Source organism: Mixophyes fleayi, chromosome 7 (assembly GCF_038048845.1).
Source record: "Mixophyes fleayi isolate aMixFle1 chromosome 7, aMixFle1.hap1, whole genome shotgun sequence".
NCBI classification, from domain to species: domain Eukaryota; kingdom Metazoa; phylum Chordata; class Amphibia; order Anura; family Limnodynastidae; genus Mixophyes; species Mixophyes fleayi.
Genome location: NC_134408.1, coordinates 112,629,523 through 112,648,525, shown reverse-complemented (window position 1 = coordinate 112,648,525; position 19,003 = coordinate 112,629,523). Strand labels below are relative to the sequence as shown.

At 39.5% G+C, this 19,003-nt stretch overlaps 1 protein-coding gene across 1 annotated transcript; it reads left to right on the top strand.

The window, feature by feature from the left end:
- Window positions 1-9,520: 9,520 nt before the first annotated feature.
- On the top strand, window positions 9,521-18,630 carry PRLH (prolactin releasing hormone). The gene is made up of 4 exons (XM_075180385.1): window positions 9,521-9,678; window positions 11,543-11,698; window positions 12,881-12,922; window positions 18,435-18,630. The coding sequence occupies exons 2-4, from the start codon at window positions 11,551-11,553 to the stop codon at window positions 18,599-18,601; spliced, it is 357 nt and encodes a 118-aa protein (XP_075036486.1). The 5' UTR covers window positions 9,521-9,678; window positions 11,543-11,550; the 3' UTR covers window positions 18,602-18,630.
- Window positions 18,631-19,003: the final 373 nt, after the last annotated feature.

The window sequence follows — 19,003 nt, the reverse complement described above, 5'->3', positions numbered from 1 at the left end:
CCGGAGTATTGGGTCAAAGGAAAAAGAATATTTCCCAGGCGCAAAAGGTAGCGTGTATATCAGTATCAAACCAAAAAGGGTTAATAAATATTTATTCACAACATGAATTTATGTGACTTTAAAATCATACAATTTTGTCCAGAACAATAGGCGAATATCCAACTTAAATGTACCAAACAATAAGCAGGAAATCGCCAACAGACTCTCAGGGTAAATCAAATAGTCTCATAGTGGTGAGATACTAGACATAGTCTTATATAAAGTAGTCCATATTGTCTCCCCAAGCAGATATCATGACAAGCAGTTTCCTGTGTGTTGATAAAGTGATGTTTATTTTCAATTATAATTATCAACAACCAGAACTTTATATGGTTTAACATATCGACTGTTTTTACTTATTGATTTTAGGGTAGTCATTTGTTACCAGTAAAACATATAACCTAAACTATACACATATAATCTAAACTCATTATTTAAATATATGATATGCATGACAGATACATTCATTCTAAGCCTTATTTAATGACCATTCAGCACCTCTGGGTTTCAAGTAGCTAGAAAAACCAAAGAACATTATGTTATTTTGTGTCTGTTGCTTTCTACCTTTACTTGCATCCGGTTTATCTAATGTGTCTTTTGTGTAATTTAATATTTTAATATTTTTATTATGTGGGTATTTGTGTGCATATGGGTATTTTTTTGTAGCCATATTATTGTAGTTCAACACAATATAATAAATAGATAAAGGGTATTGGAAGTCTCATATAAATAGCACTCCATATATAACTAAAACATCCATAGATCATGCAGCTTAATGTAATACAGCAGATGATGGATACACTATCATATAGTAGGAACCAAACAGGAAAAAAACCTCTAAATATCTAAGCCAAACATACATTAAAAAAAGGTGTGAAGATCAAAATTTATATTTAGGCCATTAGGTGAGAGGGTCTTCAAGTTAAAGATCCATTTGGTCTCTTCTTGTGATATTTTGTTGATGAAATCACCCCCCCCCCCCCCGGCAAGACTTGTAGACCCGGAGAAACCTGCAAACTGCTGCATCTGACTTCAGTTGCCACCCGTCCTAGGGGTGGTAAGAAGGATCTTCGAGTTCCCGGCTGTCGCCACTGGGAAGAATTTGGAACCTGTCTTCTTTTCGGAACTTCAGAACTGTAAGTGACCGCTTTCTAGACTGAATTAGAAGCTTACCTTTGGACTGTGAAATTCTTATGATACAGACTCAGAACCCCTTCAGTCGGTACAATTATTGACCTGGGGATCACTATCTGTCCCCACTGGCTATTATTTACATTTACTTGAGAAACGAGTGTACCCTAAAGTTACAAGTATCTCTCGTTAGCTTCCCATTAGCACTTGCTTGGGGAGACAAGACGGACTATTTTATATAAGACTATGTCTAGTATCTCACCACTATGAGACTATTTGATTTACCCTGAGAGTCTGTTGGTGATCTCTTGCTTATTGTTTCGTACATTTAAGTTGGATATTCGCCTATTGGTCCGGACCAAAGTGACATAAATTCATGTTGTGAATAAATATTTATTAACCCTATTTAGTTTGATACTGATATACACTCTACCTTTTGCATCTGGGAAATATTCTTTTTCTATTGTATTTAATTTCTTAGGGGTTTGGGACCCGTCCCTGACATACCATTTTCCAGCAAGGCAGCACCTACCGTATTCATACATATAGGGAAGCGCAGATCTTTCATATCCTCTTGCTATTGGGTCAAAGGAAACAAAAAGGATGGAACAGACAGAAATCAGATAATCAGGAGAACAACATGCACAATTACACAGGAGTACTCACAGGGACCTGAAGCAGCAAACAATTGATGAACTGGATTGAGCATAGAGGTACTGCAGGCCAGATACAAATTAGAATCAGAGTCCTAACACTCCTAATCGTTAAAAACAAAATTCTGACCCAAACTCTCTCTTATTTTACTGTCCCATCTCTTAGCTCTCATGCCCCTCCAAGCTAGTGAGAGAATTCCCTACACTCGCCTGACATGCTTTCTTCCCTCACACAACCTATTGGATCATCTTCAGTCAGGCTTTTGTTCCTAACACTCCACAGAGACTGCACTGACTAAACTAGTCAATGATTTGATCACTGCCAAATCTAAAGGCCATTACTCGCTTCTAATTCTCCAAGATCTCTCTGCTACATTTGACACTGTTAACCACTCTCTCCTCATACAAATGCTACAATCCCTCTGTCTTTAGGACACTGTCCTATCCTGCTTCTCATCCTATCTAATCACTCTTTCAGTGTTAGTTTCTCTTGGTCAACCACCTTTCCACTTATTTTATCAATTGGAGTTCCTCAAGGTTCAGTCCTAAGTCCTCTCTCCACCTATATCACTCCTTTTGGAAAACTACTAAGTTCCCTTGGGTTTCAGTATCATCTCTACGCTGATGATACCCAAATTTCCTTTAGAGTAATGGAAGGGACTCGGACTGGCAACACCTGGAACAAGTAGAGTAGCCTGGGGAGTAGATTCATTTTCACTGCAGCGACTCTGCCTACCCAAGATATAAAGTGATAGTTAGTTATTCAGTTCCTGCTTTAGAGTAGCTTAAATGATACTTAAATGCTTAATTTTCTGAGATTGCCAATTGAACTTGAAGGTAGATTGTAAATGTAATCACTGAGTTATCAGATCAGGACTCAGATACAATATCAGAGGAGCGTAAATGGAGAGTAGCAGATTATCAGCGAGTACCATAACAATGCATGAGTGAGTATTGTGAGGAACAAAAAAGTGTGTATATGGGAATCTTTAGAGGGCCTCAGAATCGAATAAAGTGTGGGTGAACGATCTATTTTCACATCTAGTATTGTATTAAAATCACCACCTACTATGATATGTTCCTTAGAAGGCTGAAGGAGCTTAGTGAAAATTGTCAAAAAAGGCACCCTGTCCCATGTTTGGAGCAAAAAGTGTAGCTCTATTGACGAGTAACTGAGACAATGTTCCAGTAAGAATCATTTATCTACCCTACTCGTCTAAATCTGTATTATTCAAAGTAAAGGGGAACGAGTGGTGGATTAAAATGGCCATACCACCAGTCTTATGATCAGAGATTGAATAGAATGCTTGTGTGTAGATCTGATTAGTAAGCCCCTGATACGAACAGGCAACATGTGTGTCCTGAAGCAAGACTATATGCGCTTCAAGCGTTTAAAATGTTGCATTGCTATTGTTTGCTTCTAGGGGATATTATGCCCTTTCACTTCCTGGGACAGATTCAGAGTCATGGTGGGAAGTGGGTGTGGGGACTCTGTATAAGGTGCAAGTGGACTCATACAAAGAATATATATAGATCAAGAAAAGTGGGGGTGGGGGTGGGGAGGAGTGTTAGTACAGGTGAGGGAAACAGGATAGGGGGAAGGCTAGAGCCTGACAAGCAGATCTTAAGTCCACAGAGTTTGAAAGGACAGGTCCTGTTTGTTAGTGAATCAGTGGGAGGAGTGACTGACATCCAAATAATTATCAGATGGTTGTTAGGAGTGGTAAAGGGATGGAACTCCAGGGGGCAAACTCCGAAAACCTAACATAGAGAAACATAGGACGTCGTGCCCATGAGGCCAGCCCATGGTTAATAAGAGGAGTGAAACCAAGAGAAACTCAGCAGGTTTGAAATGGGCCATGTGGTGACTGTCTGAGCACCGCTGTACATTAGAACATCAGTGACTAATGTTTTATTAGACATTTTATGATTTAGAAACAGAATACTATTAAATAGAAACACACATATCAAGTGAAACAACAATGTGAAACAGTGAACAAGGGGGTACAGGGCCCAAGCCAAGACGGATGGGAAAATATGCTTAGTATATGGTACAGAAAATCATACAAAAATAATTGCAGAGAAATTGGGTGAATGTAATCTAAAGAATTTATGTCACGCTTCATGCAGAGATACAGCTCAGGAGCCAGGAATGAGGTGAAAACACACAATGTTTATTGTTGGAAGTACAACCTGATGGTGAAGTAATGAGCATACAAGAAAAGGCAGAAATAAATACCAGGTATATGGCTGATGCAGGTAAGCGGTGATATGGAGAGATCCCAGGTAGCAGGTAAACCACAAGTACAGCAGAAAGGGAGAAACAGCAGCAAGTAACAACGATAACCTACAATGAATGCTGGGAGAGACACAGTATAAGAAAGGACAAACCCAGGTGCAAGGAATAATTAGAGAACAAGTTAACCTCTAATACAAACAAGAAAGCACAATAGCAGCACCTCTGATGAAAGGAGGTACTGCCACAATAATAAGAATGATAAAGTCCAAAAAGGCATGAACTGCCAGGCAAAGCAGCATGCAATGCAAAGGGCTTGCAGGCAGATCCTGACAATTTACAGTTCAAAAGAGGTGAGCACTGAAGTGTCTTCCAAGGGCTCTAGAGAAGAGATCCACACGGATGGGCATATAGATTAAATACTCTGCAAAATCTGTAAGAGAAAGCTGAGAAACACAGTACAAAACGGTAAAGCCTGGCAAAGAGTCTTGAACGACTTGACTAATGGCCCAGACGTGGGTTCAGACCTTGGACAGACAGGAGTTGGAGCCTTCCGAGCAAGTGGAGGATGTAGTGTGGTCGGCTTGCGGGTGTAAGTGGAGCACCCAATCTCTCGAGCATGGTGAGGCCTTTTCTGGGGTCTTTATTCTGTGAACTACACCATCATGGGTAACTTGGAGATGGAGCGAATTGCCCCAACGATATTGGATGCAATGGTTCCTAAGTTCCTTTGTGATGTTGGTCAAATTCCGTCTTTTCCGCAAGGTTGAACGAGCTAGGTCTTGATAAATCTGTAGATTGTGTCCAGAATAGGGAATGACTGAGGCATTGCAAGTTGAAGTAATAAACAGTTCCTTGATTCTGTAATAATGAAACTACTACAACATCCCTTGGGGGTTGGTCAGCAGGCGGTTTTGAGCACAATGCAGGATGAACATGGTCTAATTGAAAATCAGAAATTGGTGAGTCTGAAAGGCATTTTCGGAAAAGGCCTTTTAGATATTTAAACTGACTGGTATATTCTTGAAGTGGACATTATTTTGTCATGAGCAGTTTTCAATGTCCTTTATATGATCTTCTATATCTGCCATGACCATACGGACCTCTGCTATATCCCGTTCAATTATTTCTTGATAGCAGCAGATATCATAGAGGATCTGTTTGAGAGCCCAAAGCTGCCAGATTCGATTTGAGATCCTGAATGAGCACTCTCATCTCAATTTGTATTGTGGTCTGGATAAGTTCCATCAACTCTGGAGTAGAACAGATCAACCCTGAGTGTTGAGAAACTTCTAGGTCCAATTCAGGAGAGGGGGAGGCACCTGAGAAAGTGCGTCCTGATTTGGTTCCTCATTTCTTGCGAACATGGCAGGTTGTACAATTGTTTTCTGTCTATGTGACATGATGGAAGTGAACAAAATTCAGTAGAATAAGGATGTCAATGAGGTTCAGTCACTTAAGTTTATAAAGCCAGCCCCCAGGTCCAAAATTGATTTAGGATAGGACCTCCACAGGAAGTTTGTGAGGAAAACAAATAAAAAGGCCTTGTTAAATGGTACTTAAAAGCACAGGTAATGTAATTGTACAATCTGAACTTTAGTTGAGATTGAACAGATCTGTGGCTGGTGTTCTGCTAGGAGTACCCCTCATTGCGATGAATGAGGGTTTCATAGTTCAAGGATAAGAGAGAGAAGTTACTGAGATATCTGCAGATATGTGGAATGATGCAGTGAGTGTAGGAATCCAATGCTGCAACTGACCACAAAGTGGAGTTGTATTTCTGTAGGATGATATTATATTGAAATAAATAAGTGTCAAGTGTAAATCTCAACTTATACAGGGGAGATTCATAAGTGAAACTTACAGTCAAAAGATGGTGATTTCCAACTTAAGGGGCAGAAGTTTATCAGATAGGACTAATAAGTTTGCTGTTTACTTTAAACTTTTTGGCTGAAAACTGTCGGGTCAGCGGTATTGTCTCCCAAAAGCTTATGCGGGTGCCTCTTACCTTGCAGAATGATGGAGCCTGGGATGCAACAGAGTAGCGTTTGAGGCAAGCTTTACAGTTTTTTTTAACTTTTACAGTCAATGGTGCCAGATGTGAGGTCCTGGATTTGATAGTTGCGGGACAGCCCATTAGCTATGTCACAGAGCGAGTTTGATGATGGACAGGCCTCTGGGGTAAGTGTGTTGGACCAAATGGTGGGCTCTACTGGGATCATGCCTTGCGGTATTGCCAAGTAGCCCCTATAGATACGTCTTCCACGCAGTCTTTTGAATATGTTAATATAGGCGGTGGGATGCTATCCACTAAACTAGTTGCCTAGTAACGGGCACCAGTGTCCTCAGCCTGTCAGGTGACAGCGGGCGTTGGTACATTTGTATATTTCCAGTTGTTTTTGTCTAAGTGATTCTGAACTCACAGAGGTACTGGGTATTCTTGGGTAGCACATTAGGTGTGCTTAGGCTGACCAGGTACCACTTAGCTGGACATAAACACACTATACACGGGCAAGGGGCCATCAGTTGCTAATAGAATAAAGAAGGTTTCACCACCTTTACTTTAGAATGAGTTGGTGATGGCAAATTCACTTTCAGAATTTTAAAATGGATTTGATGCTTTTCTTACAAGAAATTGCATCTGTAGCTATAATTAGTAGATTACATTACACAAGGGTCAGATAAGAATTTGTTTCCCTACTGAAGCTAAATTGGCAGCTGTCAAACTGTGGGCTTTGGTTTGCCTCTTCTAGTTGAGTGGAGGTAGGTTGGAGGAAGCTTAAAAGACAATGGAAATCATTTACTTTCCTTCATGGTTAAAAAAAGGCAGTTGCAAACAAGGCGCTTCATACATAGTCTTTGTTAACTGGTCATTTTTTATATTTGAACAAACTCAGTGATTCAGTGAGACAGATGTCAGTACAACATCCTGTTACCGTAATTAAACATTGTCAGAATGTTCCAATCAGTTATTAGTTATAATGCACAATAATTTGGAAGTTTATCAAACTGATACCAAACTTATCAAACTATTATTATTCATCAACTTACCCTAGAAAGGAACCAATTGTTCTACCATAACACTTCTAGATGTATCAGGAATCCAAATTTTTGCCTAAATGCTTGTCCCTTTGGAACATTCTCATCATTTTGACCATACATCTTTCAAATCATAGTAATTTGCTTTAACTGTCTGCAGGAACAGGAGCTCATGCTACCCCTCAGTTTAGAATGGCGTCTTTTATGTAGACATCTATTGACTGATAGCTATGATTTCTTCATCATATGGCTTTAAGAGTCTTCTTTAGAATCTCTCATGAAGCTTTCCCCAATAATTGACTACCTATCGCCGAGAAGGGGGGGGGGGGGGTGTGCGGGTACTAATTACCCGGGCCCACACTGCTGACATTTTTTTTTTAATTAATATTATTTTTAACCTACATTTTTTTCTTTTGTCTTTTTTTCTTGCGGCAGGAGGGGTGGCTCTGCCCCGTTCGTTGGTGGGGGGAGCAGGGTAGTTAAAAAACAAACAAAACATATACTCACGTGATCGCGGTGCCGGCGTCCCTCTTCCCTCCTCCGTTCACACTGAATGTCGGGCGTGACATCATCAAGTCATGCCCGACATTCAGTGTGGAGCGGCGCAGAGAGGATCCAGCAAGAAGCAAGAAGACAGAAGAGAAGAAAAGAAAAGAGATGAAAGAAGCTAACACAAAGGTAAGTAAAGAAACGGAGGCTAGAGGAGGATAACAGAAAAGCACAGTGTGATGAAAAGGGGGGGAGGCACAGTGTGATGAAAAAGGGGAGTAGAAGGCACAGTGTGATGAAAAAGGGGGGGAGGCACAGAGTGATGAAAAGGGGGGGCACAGTGTGATGAAAAAGAGGGGGGAGCACAGCGTGATGATAAAGGGGGGGGGCATAGTGTGATGAAGAAGGGGGGAGAGAAAGGAACAGTGTGATGAAGAAGGGGGGAAGGAAAAGTGTGATGGAAAAGGAGGGAAGATAGGCAAGAGTGTGATGAAAAAGGGGGAGAGAAAGGCACAGTGTGATGAAAAGGGGGTGTGAAAGGCACAAAGTATGATGAAAAAAGGGGGGGAGGCACAGTGTGATGAAAGAGGGGGGAAGGCACAGTGTGATGAAAAAGGGGGGGAAAGGCATGGTGTGATGAAGAAGGGGGTGGGAGCAGTATGGTACAGTGTGATGAAGGGGGCCAGGTAAAGAGGGGAAAAGCAGCATAGAGGGTGTAGTATGATCATAAGGTGGCACAGCGTGATCATAAGGAGGCACAGTGTGGTGATGATGAAGGGGCACAGTAATATGTGTGTGATGGCACAGGGGCCTTGTGGCAATGTGTGTGTGAGGTAGGGGGTGGCTAATTAATGGTTGCTATTTGGTTTGTGGGGTGATGGTGGGGCTATTTAATAGTAAGGACTTAATTAAAGATGGGGTGATTTGGGGGCTATTGAATGTGAGAGTGAGTTTGGGGAGAATGAGCTCTCTTTTTGAATGAGACTATGAATTATTTAATGGCAGTGATGGTTGCGGAAAATAGGTATATTTATGAAATGTAAATGCTATTAATTTATTGCTGGGGCTGTTTGCAGGGAGGGAAATAGGTTTATTTATTAAATGGGAATGCTATGTTGGGGGTTGGAGGAAGGCCTATTTATTACTCATGGGTGCTATTAATTTAACGCCTGGGCTGGTTGGAATTTTCTAAATATACCCATTTTTTTTTCAAATAGGGCCCCCAACTTTCCAGGATCCAGACAAGCCACAACTAAAGAAACCAGCAGCCACAGGTGGTGAAAGGGACAAGAACAGGTAGGAGAGAGCAGGACAGTCTGTGAAATGTTGTGATTCTAGTGGGAAAATCCCATTTTTGGTGACTGTTCTGCCGAATGTAAGGGCAGGCCAAGATTATTAACTCTTTATATACACACTGCATTCTTTATATACTACACTATGGTGCTAGATGTCCTGAAAGTCAGGAGTGCACAATAATGCAGGGTTTTTTTCTGTAGGAGGTTGGCCTAGCGTTTTTCACCTGCTAGCCACACCCCAATGATGTATAGTCACGCCCCCAATCGTTTCAACACACTCAGTTCACAGTTTTGAGCTGCCGCCGCGCAAGTTTTTTTAACCTGCTCAAATATAAGGGGGGCCCCATGAAGTTGTTGTGTGGAGGCCCTGAATTCCCTCTTGGCAGCCCTTGCTGCAGGATCACTATATAAACCCTTTGAAGAAATTTTGCAAGTAGGATATCTAAGAACACAATGCGTGCTGCAAATGAACTCATAAGGAAGTGTAACGTACATCTTAAATGCTCATTAATACCAAGTGATGAGAAAGGACCTGGCCTTTCTCTTTCTTTATTAAGATGTAAATGGAACTTGAAAAGATAAGAGTCACATGTGAGTCATAAAAGGCCACTGCTTGAGTTGGTAAAGAGAAATTAACATAATGGATTTAGGGGCTAGGCAGGTGAAGGGAAGAAGCGAGTGCTAAAAGAGGGGCTGCTACTGACGTCAGGAATCAGGCAGCTAATATAACCAGATTATGAGGGGATCAGGCAGAGGAGGACTGCTGGGGAGAAAGTGCCCCCTAACACGAAAAACTGTGAGTATATTGGTTAATGACCATCTGTTACTTGCTTTGTATATATCAGGGATGCAGTAATGTTGTCATGGATGGCAATGATTTTCAATATAAACATTGATTCTTTTTACAGAGCACCATAACAAGAATTATACTTCATTTCCCAACTAAGTCAACCTAACAATATCATTTTGGCATTAGGGAGTAGGGAAACAAAGTGAAATGTACAAGGCAAAAAAGCTAAGCTTTAAAGATTGATCAAGTTTCTTCATTATCATTGTTATTCAGAGAATGTTACCACTTCTTCCCCCTAACATACATACTACACCAGTAGGAATGAGTAAGGTATGCATGTACATTAGTAATGAACAGTCAATGGTGTGAACAAGTATCAACCCTTAAAGGGACACTTACACTATGAGTGTTTACACATAAAATTTACACATAATTGGCACCTGGTTTGCTTAGATAACATTTTGCATAAAAACATCTAAATTGTTACTGTTACTGCTAATTACTACTTAACAGACTGTGTTGATATTAACCTATGTAGCCTCAGCCAGAGTGTGTAGAGCAATAGTTAAATGAGACCTAACTTTCTTTTAGAAACACAATGAACCAGCACTCATTGTAATTCCAAATCAATAAACAGAGAGAAAGTGTAAACTTTAAATGTTATTGTTGGTACATTGAGAACAGTGTCCTATATTTAACAGTAAAAAAAAAACACGTCATTTTCCTAATAGTATAGCTTTATAATCTCAGTACCCGAAAGATTAATGTTTGTTTAAATTGAAGGATGAAAAACTACTAAGTAATTGGGGCTAATATGTAATATCAATTACTGGACTGCTACTATGTGTTTATAATCTTGTTATGTTAATTAATCAGCTAATGTTTGGATAATGTAGCATGGAAAGATGTGTCAATGAATACTAATGCTTAAGATTATGTGTATGTATATATATATATATATATATATATATATATATATATATATATAATAAATCTTTGATACTGCGTTAGGGGTATACTATGATGTAATTAATGATGCACTGTGAGAATCTGATTCTAACTTATTAAGTAGTAAGACATATACATATCATGTAGTTATTTAATATGTAGTGTTTGTGATTGATACACAGTGAATTGCTTTTCCTGAATTAATCTAATGATATCTCCAGTATGTTTATTATTGCTTACTTATCCTACAATTTATGTAATTTTCTTCATCTTCTTGGTCTGCAATGATTTTTTAAGGAAGTATGAATAAATTATTTTTTATTAACAATTAGCATCTTAATGCCTTTTGAAAAAAACACACCAAGCAATGATATAGTACCTTGTCTAGTGTACATGTCTAATAATCTAACAATTTGTCAAGACAATGTAGAGCAGTAAAAAAAACATGCGGCTTTCCAGCTGCCATAGAACTACAATTTCCAGCATGCCCAGTGTGCCCGGCAGGACATTAGTATTAGTATTTGCAGCTCATTAAGAGCTGATCAGCAACTGGCTAAGGCCAGGTACCTTTGGCTGGCAGGACATGCTAGAACTCGCAAGTCTATAAAAACTAATGCCATCAGTTCTGTAAATAGATATTGTAAAATGTATGATATGACCCTATTGCAATGAAAATATTGTTATAAAAACAGTAGTTTAAATACACAATGCTCCTATATTGATACATTGAACTGTGCTGTGCAGACAATGAAGTTGCAATATAGAAGCCCACAATGCCAGTTTAGATGCCCCTGAACCTCCTATAGGAGTCACAACTAAACCACCTGCAGGATGTGGCAGCTAAGGCTAACATGTAGTCATACGTAAAACTGTCTATAAAACACCAAAGAAGAATCCATGTCATCCTCTACTCCCCTTGCAGACTTCCTGATGCCCTGCTGCACTTTACCTGCAGTCAGTGGGTACAAGAAACATAGAATGAAACTGGTGTGTGCCTCTATTTCCTGCTTGCTGCTGCTGTGCTTGGCCATACCCGAGACTCAAAGCAGGGTACTGCAGCCCTCTCTAGACATTCGAAGTAAGTATCTAAACCATATGCAGTTGTTTGCAAGGTGATCCAATAGGGAGTTATAGGGGGTTATAGCTCTCATACTGCACAGTTCCAAAATGCTTAAATGGACACTATAGACAGAACTTTATAATTTATTTTATGTTTAAACCTAATATTTCATACCACACAGTACACAGCTATTTTGTTTGTATAGCAATTTGCACCAAAGTCTATTTTTCTGTTTCTTTGTTGGAGTTGCAGCTCTTTATTCCCAGTGTTAATGACCTGTCACTTTTCACTATTCTGCTAACAACAGATACTTAGGGGTAAATGTATCAAGCTGAGAGTTTTCCAGCGGGTTTGAAAAGTGGAGATGTTGCCTATAGCAACCAATCAGATTCTAGCTATCATTTTGTAGAATGTACTAAATAAATGATAGCTAGCATCTGATTGGATTTTCAAACCTGCCAGAAAACTCTCAGATTGATACATTTACCCCTTAGAATCAACTTATGGTCTGTATTAGTGATGGGTATAGGCGGCCCACCGAGCCTTCATTTGTGGCCCCCTATTACTGAGATAAAGGGTAATGTGCAGCCCATTTGTAGCTTAGAGGGCTCCACTATGCGACCTCTGAAGTGTATCAGATTGCCCATCACTGGTTAATATTCTAGGTAGCCCTTGAGATAGCTTCTTTGCTTTTCCTGTAGTAACAAAGTGAACTTGCGCATACAGTACAGGGATTATCAACCTTTACATGTACACTATACCCATCGTAGATTCAGTCTGACCTTGTCAAAACATTTTACCTGTCATGGCCACTATGGATCACTTAACCCTATGAAGAATGCATCAGCAATACACATGAGAGCTCAACACTGGACGGACATGGAGGCAGCATGTCTTATTGACGTGTATTCATACCCGTCCAGCTTTTACCAAGAACACTACCGTGTACTCTCGGTGTGTACTCCATAGGGTTTAATAAACTCTATTTGCTGTGCTAGTTGAGCTGATTTCACCAATATACCCTAAAATACTTGTATGACACAAATTTTAAGAGCCCATTCAGTATATTCTTCATGTAAGAGCTTTCAATGTATGTTACATATAATACTGACCGTCAATCTTTTTTTCTGGGCCTTTATTATATATACAAACCATTCCATCTGTCATTTGCAACTAAAAATATTGTTAAATTGTTTTTAGGTCTGTTCCCTAAAATGACATCTGCAGCACATAGGAGAAGTGGTATGTGAATCTGTATCTATTTGTACCTATTTCACATGCGTTCATACCCAACTGCATTTGTTATATGTGTTATACAGCTCACATGTATCATGTACAGGTATGGGAACTAAAATCTGGAATGCATGTAATTTAGAATTTTCTGGCATTTACCGTCTTATTAAACTTTTTTAGTGTTACCTGTCCCAATGACTATAGGAGGATATGTGAACATGTGAATGTGTAATTATTACTGAAAGGCAGAAATTAGCTACTTTTTTTTATTCTTTCTGGTAACAGATTTCCAGATAAGAGATCCCATACCTGTCCTGTCAACGTAGAACATAGAAAAAATACTTGTGGGAGTATACACAAATAAAACCGTCATTCCCTCATTGTAACTAGTTATGTAGAGAAATTATCTGGACATGGCTGTAGTAACCTAAAATTATATTTCATTTAGTTTTATTCTATCTTACTATCCTACAATTATGTGCTTTTATTTTATATATATTATTTATATAATACATAATTATAATACTAATTATTATACGCTATCAGCACACAATTTTATTTTAAACGATCACAAATGATCACCACTAATACTCATCCCCCTAATCTTTATATTTATGACTCACATTCCTTTTCAGGCTGATTAATGTTAGTGACTCTCCATTGCTCCCCCTTCTGTTCACTTCACGGAACACAACGATGCTGCTACTGTCCTCTCATCTAGAGCCACAATCGGAAGTGGGTATAGGGTGAATTGAAAACAATCATTTCCATCCCCACACCCGTTCCCATGCTTTTTCTAGCATTAAAAGAAAGTTCTAGTAATAGCATGTATCTTTTAGTGGGTAACCAGCCTTAATCTTTTTTTTTTTTTAGAGATACTCGGGCGCGGTTCTCCGAGAACCAAGCCCACCCGAACTTCGCAGGTCCGAGTACCGAGTGACTTTGGTACTTTTGCGCGCCCTCAGAAATAAAAACGAGGCAAGACATCATCGTTGCCTCGTCAGATCTTGTGATTTTTGGATTCTATAAGTGCGGCCCTCCACGGAGATCCAGCGCCATTTCACAGAGACACACAGAAGGGGTAGCAGGGTTGTTGGCAGTCTCCAGTGCAGTTGGGCAGCGTCATTAATGAAAAAGAAAGAGGAGGGGTGGCAGTGCTCTTGGCAGTCTCCAGTGACATTGTACTGTGAAATATCTTGCACAGAAACATTAGAGGTGGCAGTTTTCAGTACTGAAAGACAAATTATAGAGCTGGCAGGGTTCTTCAAGGGCTCCAGTGACATTGTAGTGTGCCATAGCTCACCCAGAAACAGGAGAGGTGGCATTTTTCAGTGCTGAAAGCAAAATGGTAATAATAGGGCTGGCAGTGTTTTTAAAAGTCTCCAGTGACATTCTACTGTGTCATAGCTCATACAGAAACAGGATGGGTGGCAGCATCCTTGTCACTCTCCAGTCACATTGCTTTGTGCCATTGCTCATACAGGAACACGAGTGGTAGCAGTGTTCTTGTCACGCTCCAGTCTTCAGTCACATTGTTCTTGTCACTCTCCAGTCTCAGTGCTGTTGGACACACAGAAACAGGGGTAGCAGTGTTCTTGTCACTCTCCAGTCTTCAGTCACATTCTTCTTGTCACTCTCCAGTTTTAGTGCAGTTGGTCAAACAGAAACAGGGGTAGCTGTGTTTTTCTCACTCTGCAGACTTCAGTCACATTGTTCTTGTCACTCTCCAGTGTCAGTCATGATGATACTAATCCCTCTATGTCATGTGCTAAAGCCTATGTTAAAGTGCATAGTGGTTTTAAGTCAGGGAAACAAAAATGTAAAAAAACACCTGTAATCCAGGCAAAGTTAAGTGCTGAAAAAAATAAAATTGCCAGCATGCCATTCTACACACGCAGTGGCATGGAAAGACTTAGAAAGAGTAATAGTTCTGCAACTGTCAGTGATCCATCTTCTTGTAAGGTCAGTCATGACGATACAAGACCTTGTCATTATAAAAAAGGGCCCAAATACTTTTACGTGTAAAAGCCAAGTTGAAAGAAAACAGTAAGGCAGTCGACAATTTGGGTTTCAACAGTATTATTAGGTCGCAAATTCACATGGTGCAAAGTATGATTAGGTAAACTATTCAAATGTGGACAGTATTATTATAGGGCTAGGGATATGGTTAAGGACAGGTCTAGGGATAGGAATAGGGACAGGTCTATTGATAGAGATAGGGACAGGTCTAGGGGTAGGGACAGGGTTAGAGTTAGGGATAATACTGTCTACATTTGTATTGTCAACCTAATAAATACTGTCTACATTGCAATTGATGCCCTCATAATACTGTTGATGTTATTATATTGTCGGCTTTATAACTTTGTCTACTCTGCTGCCTATCAATCATATTATGTCAATCCAACATAAGGGTGGGTGGGAGTTCCGAAGGACAACTCCATCTTGCATCACTTTTCTTTTATGCCACTGCTGTGTGACAATGTTTCCTAAATGTGTTATGAACTGCCATATGTTTGTGCCATTACTAATCGCCAGAGCAACCAGGCAGCTCGCTGCAATGTTAGAGTTCATTGACAGCACTGTTAGCTTAGCTGCCTTAAGCCCATTGTTATCTTGTTTTGTGGGGGCCCAAACAAACCAAGCACTTCAGCCACAAAAATGGCACTCTTTGTCGCTGAAGTGCTTGGATTGTTAAACTTTACATGTCCTTTTCAATATTTTATCTTAAATAAGGGTGGGTGGGAGGTCCCAGGGACAATTCTATCTTGCACCACTTTTCTTTTTTTTTTCTGCCACTGCTGTGTGCAATGTTTCCTAGATGTACTATGAACTGCCGTGTGTTTGTGTTGTTGCTCTGTCGCTTAGCATTCAGCCAGCTCGCTGCAGTCTTTGTCCGAAAGTGTATTAAAATAGTATAATATTACTAGAACTATCTTTTAATGCTAGCAAAAGCATGGAAATGGGTGTGGGTATGGAAATGATTGTTTCCAATTCCCCCAATACCCTATTGAGGTGATCAAAATTGTCTGGAAATGACTGGAAATTAGTGTTATTGAGGTTAATAATAATGTAGGAACAAAAAAAAGAGCAAAATTATTTTTGCTCTTTTTGCAGCCCTTATTATTACAGCCCTTAATTGGATATCTATATTCAACTTTATATGGCTTTAAATGCTAAATGTATTTGTCCTACAACTATTTACAGTAGGTCACTTAGCTCCCTTTATATTATACACTGAAAATAAACACATTTAGGATCTAACAACTACAATATTTGAGTCTTCTACATGAACGGAGACATACACAGTAATTATCAATGTCTAGCCAGCTGATGTGTGATGTATATCTCTATGCTCACACTTTCATACTATAGGCACATATTCAGTATACATGTGTGTAAAATACTTTGCATTCACAGTAATACGTATGCAATTATTACAAACAGCTTAATGCACCATTTCTTTTTGTCTATTTACTGTGTGAAGCCTTTAGAATAGTGTCAGTATGTATTGACAGACTTTTAATTATAGTGGACACAGCGCAAAGGAATTCTTGGTACAAATATTGGTAAATGCCAGTGTTTACAAATGTACTGTCTGGACTATGCAATCATAGCAAAATATTTGTTACTAGAGGATAGCAAATGCCAACTCCTGCACTGCTCTGAGACTGTACTCTGACAGGGATGTCCAAGACACCTAACTGCGATGCTCTGAGAATAAATGGCATGTGGATGATAACTAGTTAAACTCATATGGAATGAATCCCACACAGGATGGGACAATATAAATATTAATAATCCACTGCTCAGATAACACACTAATAACAGCACATGTATTATGTATAGTTGTGTCCAAACATTAAGTGCTGTGTCTGTAATCTTTAGTCTGACTGCAGTTATCTTCTGCACTACTTATCTCTTGTTAGCCCTTCATTCACCCTTAACCTCTCCAGTGCCAACATCCCCGACAGTTTCATAAAGAGAGTCTATCATTGCTTTGCTTTTATGATGTTTTATAAATATTCTGTTGTAAAGTTCTTTTACATAGTAACATAGTTGATGAGGTTGAAAAAAGACACCAGTCCATCAAGTTCAACCTATTTTGGATCTCCTGCGATCCTGCACTTATATTTGAAATTAATCCAGAGTAGGCAACCGCCCATCTGTTTCAATTTTGAAAATCCCCCCAGACTCAATATTGCAATCCAATTTTACCCTATATCCACTACTATCCTTTATTTTAAATTAACGGTCATATCCCTGGATACACCTTTCCGCTAAAAATTTGTCTAACCCTTTCTTAAACATATCTATTGAATCTGCCATCACAACCTTCCCTGGCAATGAATTCCATATCTTGACTGCCCTTACTGTAAAGAACCCCTTCCTTTGCTGGTTGTGAAATTTCCTCTCCTCTAACCTTAGGGGATGACCACGTGTCCTGTGTATGGTCCTTGGGGTAAAAAGTTCCCATGAAAGCTCTCTGTATTGACCCCTAATGTATTTGTACATAGTAATCATATCTCCCCTTAGACGCCTCTTTTCTAAAGTAAACATGCCTAAACTGGCTAACCCTTCCTCATAACTTAATGACTCCATACCCTTTATCAATTTTGTCGCCCTTCTCTGAACCCTTTCTAGTTCCAAATTATCTTTTTTATAGAGTGGTGCCCAGAACTGTACTGCATATTCAAGATGAGGTCTTACCAATGATTTATACAGTGGCAAAATTAAATTTAAATTAAGAATGAACACAGAAATACATTATTCATATTATTATGCGATAGATATTAGGATATACAACAATCACTGTGTACTTGATACCATCTAAGCATATATCAGTCCTCACAGTTTGTTTATATATAAGGGCCACACTATGCCTGTCATAAATTCAGACTGCAAATAGGGATCACTTAACCTTATGAAAAAAGAACTGGCAGTACACAGGACCATTCAGAGTGAACACTGAATAGACATGGATGTCCATTTGTCATTCATTCTGTCCAGCTTTCCCTCAAAACTCTTGTGTGTGCATTCGGTGCACTCTATTTGCAGTTCCAGTGAGCGACATTAACAAAGATCCCTAAAACAATTAGATGATAAAAATGTAAAAACATTCACTGTGAAATCCTCTCTCAAAAATAGAAACAGTAAACCCAGCTCCAGTCTGTTCTGATGTGTCTGATGGGCTGGCCCCTGTCCTAACCAGGTTTCCATAAACCACAGCCTACATCAGTTTCACAGGTCGGATAAATGAACTCTCCCATTACTGTACCTTCCATTTCCAGCTTCCTTTTTATTACCATGTCAATGATAGGCCACCATTACTATTCCTAATTATGATACATTGTTGCATAAAGAGGGACATGTTGTATAATACTTAGCTTACAGAAAAATACAGACAGTCACTATACATTCATGAATATACATGTGAATAAATGTTCATACTGAGAGTAAAGTAAACAATACATTGATACATACGTTCTACATTTTGATACGTATTCTGCTTTATTTGTCACAGATCCGGACATTGACCCATCGTGGTACACAGGCCGTGGGATCCGTCCAGTGGGTCGCTTCGGTAGGAGGGGCACTGCCTGGGAAGATACCCGGAAGTCCATGTATAGACCACTGGGCCAGACATGTGTCCCAATAGAAGACAACTCTGAGCTAAATGATGATAACTAAAAATAAATTAAGTGTGTGAATGTGTCAAATCATTGCTTACCTATGGTACTGTATAAAGGGAAGAGAATGTACAGCCCATTTATCAGTCTCATTGCCAGTTTGGAGTCTCTGGTAGTCTGTGCACATTAGAAAATTGTCAAGAGATCTCTCTGACATTGGAAAGGTCACACATTCAGTGTTCTACTAGCTATTATTTCCAGATCATGTAAAACAATAATCATGTAATCAAATAAATAATACTATAGAGAATATTCATGAAAACTGGTGGAGAGAAAAAAAAAAGTGGTTCTAACTCATAGCAACCACTCAGACATTTTCTTTAATTGTATAAACCGGGGGTGGACAACAGGCGGACTGCTGGCCACCAGTAGCCCCCAGCCAATCGTATATAACAAAACAGAG

Excerpts from the sequence above, each read along its gene's own strand:
- PRLH (XM_075180385.1), top strand. The coding sequence starts at position 11,551 with ATGCCCTGCTGCACTTTACCTGCAGTCAGTGGGTACAAGAAACATAGA. Across the intron at positions 11,699-12,880 it reads GCCCTCTCTAGACATTCGAA|GTCTGTTCCCTAAAATGACA; the intron begins GTAAGTATCTAA and ends AATTGTTTTTAG. Across the intron at positions 12,923-18,434 it reads TGCAGCACATAGGAGAAGTG|ATCCGGACATTGACCCATCG; the intron begins GTATGTGAATCT and ends TATTTGTCACAG.